General features: G+C 50.1%; 5 protein-coding genes across 5 annotated transcripts; 3 read left to right on the top strand and 2 right to left on the bottom strand.

The window, feature by feature from the left end:
* Nucleotides 1-35: 35 nt before the first annotated feature.
* On the top strand, nt 36-4434 carry EDB91DRAFT_1251602 (uncharacterized protein; the record flags this gene model as incomplete). The annotated part of the gene is made up of 13 exons (XM_041323401.1): nt 36-303; nt 353-567; nt 629-1060; nt 1107-1211; nt 1275-1803; nt 2128-2272; nt 2668-2783; nt 3135-3260; nt 3320-3350; nt 3402-3685; nt 3735-3790; nt 3846-3875; nt 3928-4434. 13 exons carry the CDS (start codon nt 36-38, stop codon nt 4432-4434), a joined length of 2844 nt encoding a protein of 947 aa, XP_041174055.1.
* A 132-nt stretch (nt 4435-4566) lies between these two features.
* Nucleotides 4567-5067, top strand: EDB91DRAFT_1251601 (uncharacterized protein; the record flags this gene model as incomplete). The annotated part of the gene is made up of 2 exons (XM_041323400.1): nt 4567-4886; nt 4938-5067. 2 exons carry the CDS (start codon nt 4567-4569, stop codon nt 5065-5067), a joined length of 450 nt encoding a protein of 149 aa, XP_041174054.1.
* A 1401-nt stretch (nt 5068-6468) lies between these two features.
* EDB91DRAFT_1226333 (isoprenoid synthase domain-containing protein) lies at nt 6469-8184 on the top strand (the record flags this gene model as incomplete). Its single annotated transcript, XM_041320985.1, has 5 exons — nt 6469-6651; nt 6810-6985; nt 7048-7330; nt 7380-7642; nt 7697-8184. 5 exons carry the CDS (start codon nt 6469-6471, stop codon nt 7866-7868), a joined length of 1077 nt encoding a protein of 358 aa, XP_041174053.1. The 3' UTR covers nt 7869-8184.
* A 6745-nt stretch (nt 8185-14929) lies between these two features.
* EDB91DRAFT_1238675 (UbiA prenyltransferase family-domain-containing protein) lies at nt 14930-15966 on the bottom strand (the record flags this gene model as incomplete). The annotated part of the gene is made up of 4 exons (XM_041321754.1): nt 14930-15004; nt 15055-15383; nt 15434-15697; nt 15840-15966. 4 exons carry the CDS (start codon nt 15964-15966, stop codon nt 14930-14932), a joined length of 795 nt encoding a protein of 264 aa, XP_041174052.1.
* Nucleotides 15967-16370: 404 nt separating this feature from the next.
* Nucleotides 16371-19392, bottom strand: EDB91DRAFT_657811 (kinase-like protein). The gene is made up of 10 exons (XM_041328010.1): nt 19104-19392; nt 18964-19049; nt 18828-18911; nt 18518-18777; nt 18098-18470; nt 17982-18043; nt 17831-17931; nt 16747-17779; nt 16624-16680; nt 16371-16572 (listed from the first exon to the last, which is right to left on the bottom strand). The coding sequence occupies exons 1-8, from the start codon at nt 19225-19227 to the stop codon at nt 16752-16754; spliced, it is 2118 nt and encodes a 705-aa protein (XP_041174051.1). The 5' UTR covers nt 19228-19392; the 3' UTR covers nt 16371-16572; nt 16624-16680; nt 16747-16751.
* Nucleotides 19393-19449: the final 57 nt, after the last annotated feature.

Raw genomic sequence — 19449 nt, 5'->3', positions numbered from 1 at the left:
GGAGCCACTGAAAACTGATACCCAGGATACCCAGAATGCCCGCGCCGTCAGAGACGTCGACGCGTTCTCGTTTATCGTTGTCGCGCACGACGTCCTCGACTACTACTCGCACTTCCCTGAAAACGCGTGCGCTGTCAATTACAAGCGATGCCAGCGGGTGCACGACTATCAAGCCCAGTAAATCTATATCGAATTCGAATTCTACTTCAAATATGCTCTCCACCTCATCAATATCGAGTTCACGCTCGCCCAATGCTACGCCCGTTCCAAATACGCCATTGAAGCGTTCCAGTATTTCCATGGGTCCGCCTAGTGCTTTCCCCCGTTCCTTGTCTGCCTCTACTTCTACCAGTACCGGAAGCACTACTACAGGCAAAAACAGCGCGAATGGAAATCGGAATGCGGTTTCCATTGACCCCGTCTCGTGCACGCGTCGCGTCTGAAACGTCGGTCCCAACTTCATCACATAAGCACCGTGCTTCCATCACCCTTGCCTCACCCAATCCCGCCATTAATTTCACATCTCCAAGTCCCTCGAAACACAAGAACAATCCTTCATCTGCGTCTGTGCGCGTGCGAACAGCTAGCTCTGCGTCTACGCTCACTTCCACTTCCAATTCGGCATCAGTTTTTGGGAGCTGGTGAAACGCCCTCACCATCCCGGCACGTATCGATGGGGAGTATTCCGACCATACCCCAGCCTTCTGTTCCTAGTGTACCTCCCAAACCCCAGTTAAACATCACACCCTCAAAGCCTTCTACAAACACCCCCTCTAAACCGCCAACCACAACACCCTCCAAATCCTCCCCTCTCGCTCGTACACAGCTACAGCGTACACCATCCGGAACATCCAACTATGACACGATCCCCTGGACAAAAACAAATATTAACTTGCACTCCCCAAGTCCAAAAGTTCGTCCCTCCGGCTCAAACTCGATTTTGGGCAAGGAGCCAGTCGCGTTGCTTTCTGAATCCCTCGCCTCGAAAAATGGTATGGCTGCAAGCCCCATGAGGACGAGAATGGGGAGCGTCTTTAGTGATGGCACTGGCAGTATCGTTGTGGGTCCGGGACGCAGCAATGGACGCGTCGTGAACGGTTCTGTAGTCAATTTGGGTGATGATGCGGGCTCTGGAGGATGTGTGGGATATGGAGGATGATGGGATGACCTTCGATATGGTTACGGATGTAGATGGGGAGGGTGATGAAGAGGTGAGTTGGTTTGCTCTTGGTGCTTCGTCCTTTCTTTCTTGTCTCTGCTTTCGCGAGTCTCAGACCGTGCACGGTATTTATGTTATCGTGTGCAGCGATTCCCGTTCTGCGTCACTATATACTTCTGACGCGCCCTGCCGTTTGTTCACGCACACATCTCTTCCTGCGCACGCGTTATATGCATCCTTGTGTGCATACATCGTACTTTCCTGTGCATACATTCACCCCCACCCCCACCCTCACCCTATCGAAAACCCAACTAACCCAACCCCACAGCTCGATCAAGCCCTCTCCAATATCCGCACCCTACACACCTCCAAACTCCTCGCCTACAAACGCCTCCTCGAACGCGCTCACGCAAGCAGCGCAGCCCAAGTCTATCACCTCCAAGCCCAACTCGCACAGCTGCGCTCCCAGCCTCAGTCTCAGGTGGCTTTGAACCAGGCTGATGGGGAGTACTGTGTTTGTGGGGGGAGGAAACGGGGTGGGTATTGGGCGGGGGTGAGTGGTTGGGGTGATGATGGGGATGACGGGGATGCGGCGGCTGGAGGAGGAAATTTGGTGGATGCGATGAAGAAGCTTGATGAGAAGGGTATTAGGAGGGCCATGAGGGGGTTGGGGAGGGAAGGACGGGGGAGGGTGTGAGTCGTTTTGTCTGTTCTGCTTCTTTTGCTTCTGGTCGTTGATGGAAGGAAGAGGTTGGTTTTGCTCGTGAATGCCTCCCCTCGTTTCTCTCCTTTACTTTACCTCTATGTATTGTGACAACGCTAACTCTTCCATTTGACCGCATATAGTATCCAGATCATACTTGAATGTACGTCCCACCCATTTCTTCATAGAGGAAAGGCGAGCTAATCGATCCCGTTTCCCCTCTTACTGCTCACCGCCTCACCTCCATCTCCACCACCACACACAGCCGCCCTCCCAGGCGACATCCCCCTCCAAATCCTCCTCCTACAAAAATACCTCAAAAGTTCATTCGACATCATCGGTTCCCTCGCACCTAATATTGCCCTCCGAATCTTGAGGGAGTTGAGTGTGAAAGAAGTCGTGAGGGCTGGGTTGGTGAGTTGTCATTTTGTTGTGGGGTTGTGCGTCGCGTTGGTTCTGCTTGGTGCTGTGGCGTGTTGGAGCCTTTGTATCTTGAGATTTAGACATCGAGTAGGGAAATGGATATGAAAGGCTGATGACGTGCATGACAGGTCTCGAAAAAGTGGTACGCTGCGACTCGTCATCCTGCATTGTGGAGGTGGCATTGCCTTGCGCTTGACTGCCAATGATCCGGTCCGTATAAGAGCCCCGGCGGATCCGCAGGGGTGGTGAGTTCCCGTTCTTTATTCTCGTCCCAATTCCTGTGTACTTGTCCCATTACCCCTCTCATTATTTCTTCTGTCGCTTGTTATTGATGATAGTGGTGATGATCATTTACTGATTTACACAATGCATCGCGCACCAGGTACCTCATCTACCGCTCCCTCCACCACCGCGAGTCCAACTTTGCGCGTGCGCTCCCGCAGAGCATACGGTTCTTGAATGGACATACGAATTTCTGTACGACGTTGTTGTTGAGAGGTGAGTGGATGTTTCTTTGGGCGTCTGCGGTGTTTTTTTCTTTCTCGGTGTTATGGGTAAGGTGGGGAGAACGCAATTCGGGGGCGGGGAGGTTTTTCGTGTGGGCATGGGGTTTCTTTGTGCGGGCGGCGCGGAGGTTCTTCTGTATGATATATCGTGAAGAAGAGACGTAGAATGTGGATCAAGGAGGCTAGGTCTGCGAAGTTGGTTAGCAACTGTCCCTCCCCCAGCCACTCTGATTCATATGGCTACGCTCCATCCATCCTCCGCTCTCTCTCTCACCTTGTTTATCATTTTACATCTACTCCACTGAAGCAAGAACTTATGCTGACTTGTGCGCCTTCCCCGCAGGCAAACGCCTCATCTCAGGCTCCTACGACGAGACCATCCGTTTCTGGGACATTGAGACGGGCGAGATGAAGAAATGCTTGCAGGTGAAGAAACCTGTGAGCTGTGTGGATTTTTTAGCAGAGGAAGGTGTGTTGTCGTTTTTGATTTCATGTATTACTTGTGTTCGGAGAGCTGATGTGCCGAAGAGGTTTTCGTGGTTGGGTTCCATGATGTTGGGTGCGTCCATTTGCGTATCTCATAAATAATTTTACTGATCGTATGCTACAGCCGCGTTCACCTTTTCTCCTCCGTCACATTCACGCCCCTCCAACAACTCGCCGGACACCTCAACGGTATCCGTGCCGTTGCGCTTTCATCCAAGAACCTTGTCAGTGCAGGCGCAGACAAGGCTCTCGTGTGTTGGGATTGGCGCGCGGGGACGAAGATCGTGAGGTTTGGGCAGCAGACGACGATTAACATTGGTGTGCAGATCGTTCAGGGGGGTACGGAGGCGGAGGGTGAGCGGGTGGTGAGCGTGACTATTGATGGGATCGTGAGGGTTTTCTCGATTAGTGAGTGTCCGAGTTTCTTTCGGTGTCAAGAAGTACTGATGGCGCATAGAGAGGAGAGAGATGATCTCGCAGTTCAAACTCAGTGAACTCGGTGGTAGCGACCCTGTGTTGAATTCGAAGTTGTTTAACGTGGGGTCCTGCGCCTAATAATATGTTGCAGTGGTTCGCAGCCAAGGGCTCACAAATGACTGTAAGTCTTGTGCTCCCCTTTGGTCTATATGCCCCTCATTTCCTTCTACTAGTGCGCGACAAAATCCGTCATCTTGCACCTGCAATGGAACGAAGGTGAAGACGAGAAGCCTCCCGCAGAGACGACCACGATGAGCCCTACGTTCACTGGAAGGACTCTGACATCTCCTACACCTTCTTCACTCAACCCGCGCTCGCGCGCCGTCTCGTCCCTTATACGGCCTACGCAGACGTCTACTCCCCAGCGCAGACAATCTGCACTCGGGGTAACTACTTCAAGCTTGCCAAAATCGCGACTTTCCCTTGGGACACCTTCCACGCCTCTCTCGGTCAACCTCAGCGCATCGCAGCTCTCAGGTATATCACCATCTCCGCTCTCCCTATTACCGCGATCTGGCACTCCACTATCCCCAATGGGTGCACCGTTGTCCCCGATGGGCGCAGCAGGTGCAGATGGGTTTGCGATTAGGTTTGGGCGGGCTGCGATTTTGACTGCACCCCCGAAGCTTGTTGCGCTCGTGGAGACCCCTGACGTTGCTGTTGGGGCCGTGGACCCCTAGGAAGAGGAGGGTGGTCACTGCTACGAGGTTTAGTTCGCGTGCGGGGGCTGATCGGAGGGTATGTTTGTCTTTTCATCTTCTTAACCGTACCTGGTCCTCACGCGTTCAGTCTCTTTTTCCATCCAGGTTCTGATGTCGACGCATGAAGATAGGGAAAAGGACGATGTCCTTGATGGTCCGGTGGGTGAAGACACAGGCCCTACCATGGACCACGCAAACCCGATGTTCTCGGCTCCGACCCCAAACGTCAACATCGACGCAAATATTATTCCTCTATCAGGTGCATGGGCGGCGCTAGCACACGCCACGTCTGATCGGGGCGTGAAAGGTCTCCTTGGTCCATTGCCGCCCAAGTTCTCCGGCTTGGCGGTGCCAGAGAAGAACCCAATGTCGATGCAGCTCACGCATGAGGAAGGTAGTGGTAGGGTGCGCAGGATGGGACCATTTAGTGGGTGTTTTTTTCGTTGGTTCGTATTTTGGGTGTGCTGATGCGTTGTTGCTAGCGTGATGAATTTCTTGGGGCATGAGTACGTGAAGGAGAGGCCTAGGACGGAGGAAGGGATTATTGAGGAGAATGAGAGCAGCGAGGAGGATGACGCGTCTGTGGATAGGAGTTTGATTCTTGGGGCTTGAAGAGGGCGCATCGACCATCGGCAGCCTAAAAGCCATCCCGCACAAAAGGACGCCTCGGAACAGGCACATGCTACACCACACCACACCACACCGAACACCTAGGAAAGCAATACATATCAACTACTGCACCAGACGGAACGCATGGACTATAGCACACAACAATTTCGATCGCACGTACAAGTGATACCCAGCACGCTCGTTTCATATAATCATAGACTTCCGTTTATTTGGTTTATCGATAATTAGAAGTACTTGGGGACAAATACTCTTTATGTGTAGCTGGTTACCTCTCTTGCATTCGCGTCCTGAGGAAGCAGAAACCTGAAATGGTACCCGAGGTTCATGAACCGCTTCGTTGTTGGCTGGATTGATTTAAGGGGGGCCTTTGGGAGATATTCGGCGTTCGAATTACTTATCTGCTTCATTAGACAAATTATTGGAGACTTACTATGCAATGGATGGATCTGAGTAGCACGCTCGGGACGAGGTTTCGCTAAGCTTAAACTTCAGCACAGCGCCAATTACGATGCCACTGCTTGTGACATATTTATCATCGAGTAAAGTCGTGGGTGGCGTACATTGTGTGCATTGTTGACCATGCTCATCAAAGTCAAGGTAACGATTCGAACATACTCCAGACATACGTTCCGCTACCCTAATTACTGCTAAACACTCACTAACAAGGAGGTGCCCAGTCCAATTCTCGCAATCTGCTCATGACTAACCAAGTGTCATGTATATGCACATATTGAGTTGGACATGGATCTCGAAGACAAGGTACTTACAACCGAGCGTACCGTCACGGTTAAGCTCACGAACCATGGAGGGACAGATAACTCGCATCATAAGGAGAAGGTCACTGAAGAGCAGTCCGGCGTGCTGGTACAACAATCACAACAACAACAGAGGCTGATCTTCGGTGGGAGCCAGATTATCGCCTTCGCTCCCAAAGGATCACGCAAACTCACCGCAGCATTTTTGATTATTATTTAGGCTGGGCGATAAGACCACTAAGGACTCGTCCAGTATTTCCGCAGGGTCGGTTCTCCATCTTGTTCTTGCTCTACGTGGGGGCTTTGAGATTGCGGACGCTTGGTGAGGCGTGTCGGATGCACGGGCAAGGGAGAGATGTATTCGCAAGATGTATTTCGTGCGTTATTAGATGTCATTTGATTAGCCTCCGCCCCAATCTCAAGTTAAAGTCGGGCCACTTTCATATAGATTAACCCCACATCAGACCACACTTTTTTTGCGCAACATCTATACGTACGTAATTCTGGGCCTTTTAATCGGGTAGGATTCGTTCTGCTATAAATCCCAGTGGACTCCTAGAGTTACTTACTCAACCATCCGAACCTTTCTTCCTGCTTCCACTCCTGTTCGAAAATATCTATAGGTACTATGGAAGCTCGTCCAAGGGTGATTTACCTTCCAGACACCATGAACGACTGGCCGTGGCCTCGTGCGATGAATCCTCATTACGAAGCTGTGAAAGCTGAAGTCGATGCTTCGTTCCGTGATTTCAAGGCTCTGAGTGCCAAGTCACAGGAAGCATTCGACAAATGTGATTCTGGTTCGACCTATGTTACTAGCCCTTAATGACGAAGATGATGGACATTTGTTGTTCTTGTAGCCCGCCTAGCAGCATTGGGTTATCCCAATGTACCAAGAGGTTCGTGTTTGAGCTAGCTAGGGCCCTACTAAACCGCATACCCCCGGGCCCCATTCTATTTTTGCAATAGAATGCCTTCGAATCGGCTTGCGAACTCATAAATGTCTTCATCATTGTGGACGAGTACACCGACGTTGAAAACGCAGCAGTTACCGAGGCAATGGTGGGCATCGTCATCGATGCCCTACATCATCCTCATAAGATACGACCAGAAGGCGAGTGCATCCTTGGTGAAATTGTACGACAGTAAGTACTTATCTCCAAATTCTTTGATTATACATCTGAAGTCCAAGGGATTTTTTGCGTAGATTTTGGGCTCGTACAATCCAAACTGCAAGCATGTCTTCTCAGCGTCACTTCCTCGACAGTTATACCGCATACCTTCGTGCAGTAGTCGTCGAAGCTCTCGACCGAGATGAAGCTCATTGCCGCAGTATCGATGACTACATCAAGCTCCGGCGGGATACGGTTGCTGCAAAACCTGCCATTGCAATTCATGAAATGGGAATGGATCTTCCCGATGAAGTGTTTTATCATCCCGCCATTGCTGCACTAGCCGAATGCATTGCAGAGTTGATGCTGATTGACAACGTAAAGTTGTATTGAAGACGTGGTCTGTGGTTACTAACAGCCTTCGCAGGACATGATCTCGTACAATAGAGAGCAAGCGAGGGATGAAAACCACAACCTGATCACTATTGTGATGTTGGAACTTGGCCTCGACAGAAGCGGTGCGATGGCTTGGGCAGCACGCTATCACACCGAAGTGGAGAAAAGGTTTATGGACGGTCTTGCGAAGGTCCCATCATGGGGACCTTCCATCGACGTCCTAGTAAAGGAGTATCTTGACGGCATTGCAACATGGGCTCGGGGAAACCATTCTTGGAGTTACGAGACACAAAGGTCACAAGAATTTCCCACTGGTTGAACCATCACTTACCCTGATTGGAACTGCAGATACTTGGGTACCAGGGGCCCAGAGATACAGCGAACTAGACTTGTCACATTATTGCCAAAGGTCAACTGCAAAGCCGCATCCGCAGCGGCGAAGGTCAATGTTGCTGATTTATCCATCATGGATAACACAGCACACTGTGAGCAACCATCTGGAAGCTCTGGACCAGCCTAAGGTGTGCTCCTCGAGCATTATGCCCTATTTGTCCCAGATGACCAGTGTGATGTGATCCATACCTCATCGTCCAGAAGAACGAGACCAGTCATTCAAGAGCATAAGACAGTAGTACTGTAGTGAATATAAATATATATCTTCAGGTGTGAGGCCTCCTTGAATTACACTCACGGACTTGAAAACTATTGGACTTGTTCTCATGCACACTTTACGACGGCTGTCCTTGGATCCCTCTTGTTCGGTGGCGCTTCTTGCACAGCGGATCAATGCTACTCAAGCATGTCTAGATATAGATCGCGGACTGTGTTATAAAGGGAATTGTTTCACATAGGTACTGTGAAGGTATGAATGAAAACGCGTCAGGGAATCTCCGTCCTTCGACAAGAATGAGTCTACAATATCTCTAGCATCCTGACGTCCATCATGTTACGAACAGAAGTCACGTCCTTGACTTGCGCGATGATATTGCTATCCGAAGCAATCCTCTTGTACTCCCCGACACGCTGCTGCGCTAGGAAAAGTGCGCCAAAAGGCTGTCCCAGACGAACGATCAACCTCAACTCTCGTGAGTGAGACTCCGAATCAGCTGGCTCATTGTCTCCAGGATACCCGTCGAGCGATTCGTCTGATGGAGAGCCAGGCTCGGATTCGTACACGCTCTGCATCTCGTCTGCAAAGTCAGGAAGCTCGAGATCATAACGATCCCATGGACGGACGAGCAAGAATGTCTGCCGAGTAGGCCTTGCTGGCCAGAATTGAGTCAGTTTCTCTTCGGTGGTGATTAGCATGTCGTCAAGCCCGTCAGCCTTGACATCATAAGTAAAAGATGTCTCCCGGTCTTGGCCACGCCTCCGTTTGAGTGCTGTGATGGGGAATGCTATACAAGGCAATTGCAGCCTGCCATTCGCGAAACAAGGAGGGTGCTGGCTGGCAAGCCGAGTATACAGTGTCAAAGCCTGCTCCTCGATGGGGGCATTCCGTAGCAACGAGACCGATGTCAGTATCTGATCTTCAGATAGAGATGGCACTGTGCATGGCGGAGGTTTGTACGAGACAATGTCGGCTGGCAAACAGCTATTGAATGGGGATGATTTTCCGACCCAGTCCAGGGCAGTGATATCGCCCGACTTGGCTATGATCTCCTGAAAGAGCCGGCCGAGCGCATTCTGCCTCGTCTCGCCGTAGATGACAGGTAGGTGGATGCCGAAAATACCAAATAGTGAATATGCGATGTCTTCCGGCACAGTCGTTACACGTTTCGACGCCCATCGAAATTTCTCTCGGGCGTCTCTCATCCCCGGTTCGAAGGCAGCGAGTGCCTGTGCATCTATACCCGTCGAATCCCTCAACTCCTGCATGATAGCGGCAGACTCCTTGTGGTTGGAAGAGTGGTCGTCGAGGTACAGACTCCAATCTGCTCGGTAGAACAAAACAATGCTAGGGGCCAGGAACTCCTGAACAGTCCATCCTCGCGTGTTCCAAACACTGTTTGCAAGCGCGCCTGACTTCGACGAAAGCAGAACATCCGGTAGGTAAACGATCGTGAGTCCTGAGTGGCGATACCAAACAAACATGGAGTTGACAGATGCTTGTAGCTCGACGTTGTTTTTCTGGTCAATGCAACATGTATCGCTCCACGCCCAGCGATGCCCCGCATCACGAGCAATTTTGCAGAATGTCTGCAACTTCACCGTGGTTCCAACCGCATCCAAGTCATACACAACCTTGTCCTGGATGTCATGTAGCAGCAGCTCATTGCTTTGCCACCTATGGGATAGCATGGCCCAACTGAAGTACTTCGCAACCACTGCTCTAATGGGCTCCGTCTGGAGGGGCGCATGCATCATCGAGGAAGAAAAAATCTCTTTGTACTCGGTGCTGTCCATGAAGGCGTTGATCTGCGTGTCTCGATTGCATATACGCCCAGTGGAGGTGTTGATTAGACGCAGCGGAGCATTTTCCAGTTGAATGTCAATGGCGCGTCGAATAATGCCTTCAACATCAGATGGACTGACATACTGCTGATGCAGCTCTGCAGAAAGTGTTTATGATTCTCACGTTGGCACATGAGAGATTGGAGCTTACCTTGTGCCCGTGCGCCAGGCACATCATCTGACTTCAAGAGCATGGTTTTCAAGGCCTCGATCGCTTCATCATAACGTCGGGCCTTGTGAAGGGCTGCATGCTTCAGTTCGTACCCCAGATAAGAAGAAGGATCGAGTTCGATGACCTATGCACAGTATTAGAACAATAGCTAGACAAATGAAAGACATTATCCGCACCTTTTCTGCGTCGAAAAGGGCCTCTACATAGAGGTCCCGTTCTAAGTTTGCCTTGCTGCGGTGCGCAAACAGAGACTCGCACGAGGAGTCAAGCTCAATTCCTGCTGAATATAGTTCCATAGCCGCCTCGTAGTTGCTTGCAGCAACAGCCTCATCTCCCTTTGCGAGACAGCGCGCAGTACAGTTTTTCTTGAAGGCTAAACAGCCACAGAGTAAGTGTCGATATTCAAGGTGTATATAACACCAAAGTACCCACCCGTGGACCATGCGAGGTAGCTCTCTTTCACATCCTCGTCAATCATGCTCATCATGTATCGGTGACATTCAACCGCTTCGATCACTCGATCAGCGCAGAGGAAAGCATCACACCGCCTTTGATTGATTGATTGCCATAACGAGTCCAAGTCCCAGCCGAAGAGCTGTCCAACATTAGCTTGAATCAGTGGAAGTATATTCTGCGGCTTCATAATGACTCACCACTGTAAATATCTTCCATCTAGGTTTAACAAGGACTTTGCTAGAGAATAAGTCGGGTATACTGAGATGATCGGCGGCTTCGTTGTACCGCCCGTTCTCAAAAGCAATCATTGCAAGCTGCAGGCGTAGATATGACTGGAGAGTGTGTTCGAAAGTGAGAAAACTCATGAAGTATGACGTAAAGCTCACGTTGACAACGCTGCACGGAAGTGTATCCAAGTGATGACAAGCGGTGGCGAGGTCTTGAACTCGCCGCATTGCATCATCGTGGCGACTGGCATTGAAGAGTGCAACAGCCTGGAAAAAATGACATCAAAGTCTTAGTATGACAGACTGACTACAAACACAGCGATGAGAGCACCTTGATCAATAGTAAGAGATCGATTGTCATCGAAACTCGATTTAGAAATACGAAAGCGAGATCGAAAGCTTCCATTGCGTCGCAGATCTGGTCGTTGCCGCAGAGCGCGATGCCCTTGGAAATGTAGCCCCATAACGAGGGCTGGATAGCGATGGACTATGTCGCCAAGTAACATTAACGTCGAACGTGTCATGATAGGCAGAGCATCTGACCTTGGCTGAATCTTGAAGCGCCTGGTCCCACTCGGAGTTTCGCGCCCTTACAATCGAGCGAATGGCATACGAGTCGTGGTTGTTGCCATGTGCGTCGATCTCTTTGGTCAGCAGGTCTTCAGCAATGTGCGGGTTGCTGATGCATGCTTTGCGGACCGTCTTGTTTATACCAAGGATCTGCATGAAAAAAGCTCGCGTTGCGTGATAAGTAGATGCATCAAAGGCAAAAGCTCACGTCAAACAATGAGAGATTGTCGTCACTGCCAGATGCTTGTTCAGTATCCGAGGGATGATTGCTTGGACTGTCGTGATCGCCGGTGGGCTTGTGTTCGTTCTCGTGACAGTGCACCGGTAGCTGTTTGTCGTGTAAATAAATAGAAAAGCGGAACAAGAATGGGAAAGAGCATACGTGCATTTCACTACGAGGAAGGAGTTGCTGTACTTCCTCGACATCTTTAATCGATTCGTCTGCATCGTCTTCCTCGTTGGCATATGAGTCGTGATTGTTGTCATCTGCGTCGGTCTCCTGGGACAGGAGTTCTTCAGCGGTATGCGGGTCCTCAGCAATGCATGCATTGGGTAGCATCGTCTTTATAACAGGGATCTGCATGAAGCAAGCTCATGTTCCGTGATAAGGATACAAATTGAAGGCAGCTCACGTCAAATAATGAAGGGTTGCCGTCACTACCAGACGCTTGTTGCGAAGAATGGTGACTTGCACCATCGTTATTGCCAGAGAGCTCATCGTCGGCGTCATGACAGCGCGGCTGTGTGCCGCCGCCGAAAGCAGTATGAATGGACAGACAGACTAAAAATAATGGGTGATAGCATACCTGCGTGTCACTGAGACCAAGGAGTTGCTGTCGACATGCTCCTTCATCGAAATTTGTCCTTTCTCCCGCCTTGTGTTGCTCAAGTATCTGCTTAATAGACCAGAGCAACACCGTTCCGGTGTCATCTCCACTGACGAGCAGTTCTCCATTGGGAGAAATCGCGACAGACCGAAAGATCGTGGTGTGTTTGAATGGCTGACCTATGTGTTGGTGTGTCTTTGTGCTCCACAGCCGCACAGTCTCATCGTACGAGGCAGTGGCAATGAAGGAGCCGTCATGCGAGATGGCGAGCGAGCGGATGTAGAAAGTATGACCGGTGCAAGGTTGACCGATCTGGTCTCCATTGGACGAGTTCCAGAACTTGACTGTTTTGTCGTTTGATGCAGAGACAAGTTGCTGACCGTCAGGCGACCACACAACACTTTGAACATAACTTTGGTGAGCGTTGAACTTGAGAAGAAGCTCGGCGTTATCGGTGCGCCACACCCGGATGTTTCCCTTATGATCCAGAGGCTAATTTTAGCCCATCTGGGCTGAATGCCACGCTGTAACACCAATATCATCACCACTCTGGAGTGTTGCGAGGACAGCGCCGGTCTCCGCATTCCATAAAACAACCGTGGAATTATTCGACCCGCTTGCAAGTTTCTTGCCATCGGGTGAGAAGCACACCGAATTCACCCAGCCTGTATGCTTCACCAGCGGTTCGAATACTTTCTGCTTGCTCTCGACGTCCCAGATGATGATGGTTCTATCATATCCACCGCTCGCAATTCGCCTGTCGTCTGGTGATACGGCCACGGAATTCACCTCGTCCCGGTGTCCCTTGAATGGCATTCCTACCAATGCTCCTGTCTCCAAGTCCCAGATGCGCAGGGTTCCATCCCATGAACCAGTGACGACCCGTCGACCATTTTTGAAGAACGCGACTGCTTCCACGCCTTTCGTATGTCCTTTTATCATCCACGCTGGTGTCAGTTGTCCTTCCGTTGTCCGCGCTGGCTTCGGCTGCCGTCTCAGAGTGAGAATCTGCATCTCTTGCTGCGTCAGGTACCCCTGACATCTCGCGTTGACCTGGACAGAGATATAGACGGTCAGCAGCATTTGAAGTTGACGAGGGCCGTACGTTTAAGATATCCTTGCGTTGGGGGTCTGGTGGTAGTGAGTAGCGTTGGACTTCTGCCCATGACCCAACTCATGTAGGCGCTTATCCAGGGTTCTTCTATATCACGCTACTGCGGCGTGGATTTCATTTGGCTTCTTCAATCATCACTGCCCCCTTTATAAACGCCCGTCACGTATCAGTGGCCCCTCCATTCTGTGCACGAACCTACATGCATTTAGTACCACCATATACCACAGTCTACCGTTCTGCAACCATATATTTCCTCCACTGATCATCTTTCATCATCCTTTGTAAGTTATAACGCACCCTACTTCGCCATAGGGCCTATATAGAATGATCCCTCGGCGCTCATGTCCGATCACTTCCGGTTATCGATGGAATGTTACAGATTTGCTGATGGGCATGCGTGGTGTGTACTGATTTACTTGCTTCTCCGCACGATAACGATCCGTACCTCCCTAGTCACATCAATATCGTCTACGCTACTAGCGCCAGACTTCATGTGGACAGTTTCCCCCTCTTTGTCAATGCTTCTCTCGACGAGATGCTTGATCGACACCCGGAACTGTCATCAGCAACCGCATTCAACGAAAATGCGCATCGCAAGCGACTCATAGTGAATGTCGTTGTTGCTCTTGATCCTTCTATTGCAGTCCTAAGCAGAGTTTTAAATTATCTGTCTCAGGTGATGTTTCATAGATTGTATACCTCTTCCGTTATCTTGGGATTCTCTTGCCGTCTGGGTACCCTTGCCTTGTGCGTATTCTTTCGCTTTTCTTGCCCTTATGTTTCTCACCGCCGTTGCATTGTCGTATTTGTTGTGCGGTGGGTATACCTATCGGTGTGTTGTCTGTGCCGCTAACTGGTGGTATTTTACCAGCGTTCTTCATCGCTCTTCTTGGGGATACTTTCTTTGCCTACTCTGCAATGTCTGGCACGATCGTCCTGCTCTTATTCGCGTTTGACAGGATATTGCGCAGACCTGACTCGCTGTAGCCCTGTATATGCCACGCATAAGTCATACGTCACTTTTCGAGTCTTGGGTTGTTCCATTCGTCACCCATCATCCGGGCTTTGAGTATAAAATGATTGGCATTCAGATCATACACGAGTATCTATTGTAAGTCCGAAGCTCGTTTTCACCTACCTCATTAGATACGCAACAGTTCACAGCAGGGCCTCAAACCTTTGGTTTGAATTCAGGGATAACCAAATACACACAGATGTATCCAAAGACAAGCACGCCGAAGAGACCGACTCCAGATGGACTATGCTTCAGACTAAGTATGAACAAAACCCCTTGGGAGAAGAACGAAAGCATGGAGTTCCTGAACCAGTCTTGGATAATAAACATGAGCAACGACAACGATATTATCTCACAGATACCATTGGATCAGCCAGATCTCCACACGAGAGAGAAGAAAGCAACACGGGTGATGGGATATGATGGTGATGGTGATGATGATGATAATGATTAGGGTAGTTAAGTACTACTGTAGTGACGTGAGACTTCGAACACTGAATATTCATAGCTGCTCGCCCTGCCTGAACGTTGAACCAACTACTGGTGGCAGCAGCAGGCTTGAGCAAGGGACTCCCTACGAAGAAAGTGAGACCGCCACCCGAGGCCATATAAATCATTTGCCAGTATCAAGGGATCGCTAATGATATACAAATATCCGACTACATGGCGTGCTTGATTAGTACAACAAAATGTGATGTCCGTAAGTCCAAACGAATCCTTGAATCAAACCTCTAGCCCAGTAACCACTATGATATATGCATATGTGCTTCACTGAAGTATCGCCAGTAACCAGGAAGAAGGTATGCGACAGAAAACCAAACCTTTCGAGAGTTGATCAGGTCAAATTTACACGGATGAGGGGATGACTTACACTATATAATTTACACGATAGGCGGTCCGCCCGAGTTGTCTTACACACCATGAATCGCAATCCGACAAGGCCCGCATAAAGTACGAATGCAACGCTGCAAAATACGTCCACCCCCCAGACCTGAGTAAGACAAATCGACCACATCGGAAGTCCTATAAACATGGACACGCGAGCTCGGGAAGGATATGCGATCGGCAGTGTCCGTCTGCCTATGGAGCGGTCTCCTTCCTGGTCTTTGAAGTCCTGTGCTTGGAGCGTGGTGGCGAACATCGCGATGCTGAGCAGCACAGCTAAGAGAGCAGCAGGCTCCAGCCGTGACATATCCCGACCTGGTTGTGATAGTCAGTGGATGTTTTCTTGTCCGATATCAGTTACATACCTGCAATGAGGGTGGCCCCAACCTGGAAACAAGCATATCCTACGCCAGTCATCAAGTTTTTCGAAAACCAATGACTATGGGCTCTGAACTCATTGTACCAAAGAGTGAGAAAGGCTATCGCTAGGCTCGCGCTAAGCACTTGGATGCTATAAAACGCTGACGATATCAAGCATATGGGGACCAGTGCCCAGCGCAGATAGATCGCATCTTGTAAACTGATGTACCCCGCCGGTATTGGTCGGCTAGCTTTGTTCCTGCCATCTTCTGCCTGGATCGATTACTTGATTGGCGACGTTGAAATGAAGGAGGTGTAGCCAAATCCACCAGACCACATGAAGACAACGGTAAGAGCTGCAGAGGGGGGCTGCGACCAGCGCGAAAAGTGTCTGCGTTTGCGAGCTCAGACCAGAAGTTACTTGGAACGCCAGCATGCCTACCGTTGGAATGATCGTTGTCATAATGTCATTCTGCGTGAAGAGGTGGAGAGTAAACAGGGATTGTGAAATGGCTCGTCCTCTAACGAAGGCACCCATGATTTGGGAGATTGGAGCGAACATCCCATGTCCATCTGAACGCAATATATGTTGTCGGCAATTGACAGAACCAAAATTGGATACTTGAGCAGCGTTAGTGACACTGTGCGAAAGGTACGGAAGGAGTCCAAGAAGCTCGGTTGGGAATCCTGAAAAGGACGGCAAGACGATGGGGTTCTGTGCCAACCGTTCGACAGTGTGGATTTTCCGGAGGACCTAGAAAATAACTGTCAGCTCGGAGAATTGATTCCCGCAGAATAGTGAGAAATGAATCGGTGCGGATGGCGGTCCGAGGGGTGAACAATAAATGTGATTGAAGATGACCGTACATACCAGCTCAGATGTTCTCCGAGTCTTGTAGCCTCATGGTCAGTTTAGGACTACCTAACAACTTGGGAAGATACGTTAGCAACTGCCGAAGGGCGTTGTGAACAGGCAGAACGTTGGATTCTGTACGGGAAGCAGCTTCCACACTTCTCGCCAAAGATCTAATGATGCATGGGATGCGCAGCCGGGTGGCATCAGAAGATGTGGATATGGTCCTTGTACAACGTACTATACAAACTAGTATAGTATACGGTTGCACATTTGTTCCGTTTTGAAAATCTGCCAACTGTCGTCAACTTGACCGCGGCCCTCATACACGACAACACGCACCATCTCTAAGTACTCACGTTCGTGCGCCGGTGATACGGATCGCTCCGACGAGATGTCCTGACGACGAAACAGCATCAGCAACAGACAGTCAACTGGGGTGAGGTGAAGGTTCCGCAAACATACCCCTTTCAACTGACATCAGCGGAGGACTTAAGTGGCTCCACCGATAACAGCAAGGAGATGCGGCGCAAGCGCCCTTCAATCGCTGTCAAATCTGACATCATGGCGGCGTGCCTATTTTCTAGTGATTCAAAGATCTTCCCGTCGCTTTGCAAATTGCTCAAGAGTTCTTCGTGCGATCTGCTTGCCGTAAATGTAGTAGAGGGGAGGTTTAACAGACGAGCGGAATAAGATCCAGATATCGTAGGTGTGACACTTCTTCGGCTGAGTATAGACATTGCAGAACCGGGGCGTGGACTGGGACTGGGACTTGGTGGTCCATCCGACTCCGTTTCGTCGGCTCCATCGAACGTCGAAGCAACTACGACGGGTGGGAAGTCATCGGAGTCGTAAGTTTTGTTGGTGATAATGGGTTGGAGACCAAAACGCAGCTCTTTCCGGACAGTGTTTGAGAGGCTTCGGCCAGAAGACTGCAGCAAGCGCGGCTTGCGACCACTTGCGAGGACTTTTTTCCTGGCACTCATTCCGATGCATTCCACCAGCTGCTTCATGGCTTCTCGATCAGAAACGGCGCGCCGCTGAGCTGTACGCCGAACAGCGCTCGTGCGGGGAAGAGTGTGAAATGCTGATAAACCGTGGGGACGAATGGGTGTCGCGAAGTGCGTGGGTGCGACGATGGAGGGCTTGAGCGATGGATAGGGGCTGGACTTCACGGAAGTGGCTTGTAGGGGCTGAGGGGTGGCTAGACTATCGGTCTCGCCTTTTCGAAATGAATTTGAAAAAGGGAATGCATCATTGGTTGGACCCCACGAAAATCCGATGAAGGCCGATTCGGCTCGTGGGGATATGCGATCAGGCGTATCTCGCAAAATCGATATTCCAGGCGAAGTGTTAGGGGAGGATTGGAATAAAGCCGAAAATGCGAACGGCTGTGAATTTCCGTCATCCGTGGGATCTGGGCGCTCTATGGGTGAGCCAGGCGCTGCTGCCACAGAATATGTGAATCGCGGCACATGGATGTCAGACGGTGCAGGACCTGAGCAAGGAACAATGAATATAAGGAGAGCTATTCATACTTAAAACTCACGCGAATCTACACAAGACCAGTCGGTGTTTCCAAAGAACTGGTGCTCCGTAATTTCCAACACACTACATCTACCAATACGGCGATGTCGATCAGTGAGAAGTCTACCTCAATGTGTTTGAGTTATGGCAGTCACGAATAATGCACAACAGACCTGCGGAGTAAATCCTGTAGCTTTTCAGAAACGACAACCGCCGCATTGAAGCGCAAGCTCGTCTGTTGAATGATGGGTTAATGCGTTCGCAAGCGAGTACAGTGACACTGCAGCACCTCATAGTCCAAAATCCTCAGATAAGTAGTTCGGATATCTTTGGCGAAGAAAGGAGCCACTCCGTAAACCAACTCATACAACATTGCCCCGAGGCTCCACCAATCGACCTCCAAGCCATACGAACCAATCTCTGTGGAGATCGAAGGAGAAACATTATCGTCTGACAACTCCATTGCAAGGAGGGCATCTTCGTGTGCTTGCAAAACTTCGGGAGAGATGTAATCACAAGTACCACAGGGAACAAGGGTATACCGTTTCGGGATTAGCTGGCTCCCGTCATGCTCTGGTGGGGAAAGAGGCGCAGCAGACCCGAAATCTATCAGAAGCATATGATTGCTTGCTGTGAGAACGAAGTTCTGGGGTTTGATGTCACTGCATTGCATTCATATGAGTGGGGAATGCTGGATGGTGGCTCTCACCGATGTACAAAGCCTTGGGAATGACACCAGTTGATGGCGCAGACTGCCTGAGGAGCCCACCAAAGTATGTCTGCCTCAGGAACTCTGCCTTCATAAGGGCTTGACTCAAGTATATCCCATAATGTGCCTCCTTCGGCATAATCCATAACAATGTTAAGATGACTGGAGGTTTGGAATGCACAAAGTAAGTGCGGAGCCCACGAAGAGCGCTCACGAAGAGCGCGCAGAAGAATATCCCGTTCTAATTGTGGAGAGCATTGCTGCAGAATTTTCTCAGTATGGAGAACGCATGATGCAAAACAAGTGTTACTTCACGAGTCCGCGAGGCAAAATGTTTCTCAATAGATTTGCGAACATATACGCGACCGTTTAGCTGGCACGTCACCACGTCGATCTGAACAGCGGAATCAGTGTACACATTGACACATACTCTTTCACGCACTTACAACCCCGAATTGGCCATGGTCCAGCGTGCCCAGGACGACAAGATCTCCGTCTGAGAAACGGAGGGATTCGATCTCTGCAGTTCTCGCTATTTCATCACAGGTTGTGAGTAAAAGAAAGCCAGAATGCATGTGGCTCTTACCAGTCTTTCCTATGACCTGCTGACCATGCAAAATGCGATCCAATGCAAGGCCTTCTTCATCGTCGTCAGAGCTATTGAGTAACGAACTCAACAATGTTTTCCGTCTTGTCCAGGATAGAGACATGCATTAGGTCGAGAACGAAAGATATGACGCTTCCGGCTCTCAAAAGAGTGTGAAAGAGAAGCCGTTATCCTTTACAATTGGTTATATGTTCACTAAGTTACACTGGCTTGAGTTGTTTCCTTCAACTCGGCTTTTTGCGTGGCTTGGCCGCCCGAGGGATTCGGCCTAATGCAGCCCAATGACAACGTCCACAATCGGTCCAGGTACCATTATGTAACTAAT

The sequence above is a fragment of the Suillus paluster genome (assembly GCF_016628075.1).
Source record: "Suillus paluster strain FC165 chromosome Unknown EDB91scaffold_56, whole genome shotgun sequence".
In the NCBI taxonomy this organism is placed as follows: domain Eukaryota; kingdom Fungi; phylum Basidiomycota; class Agaricomycetes; order Boletales; family Suillaceae; genus Suillus; species Suillus paluster.
This window is presented reverse-complemented; position numbering and strand designations above follow the sequence as displayed.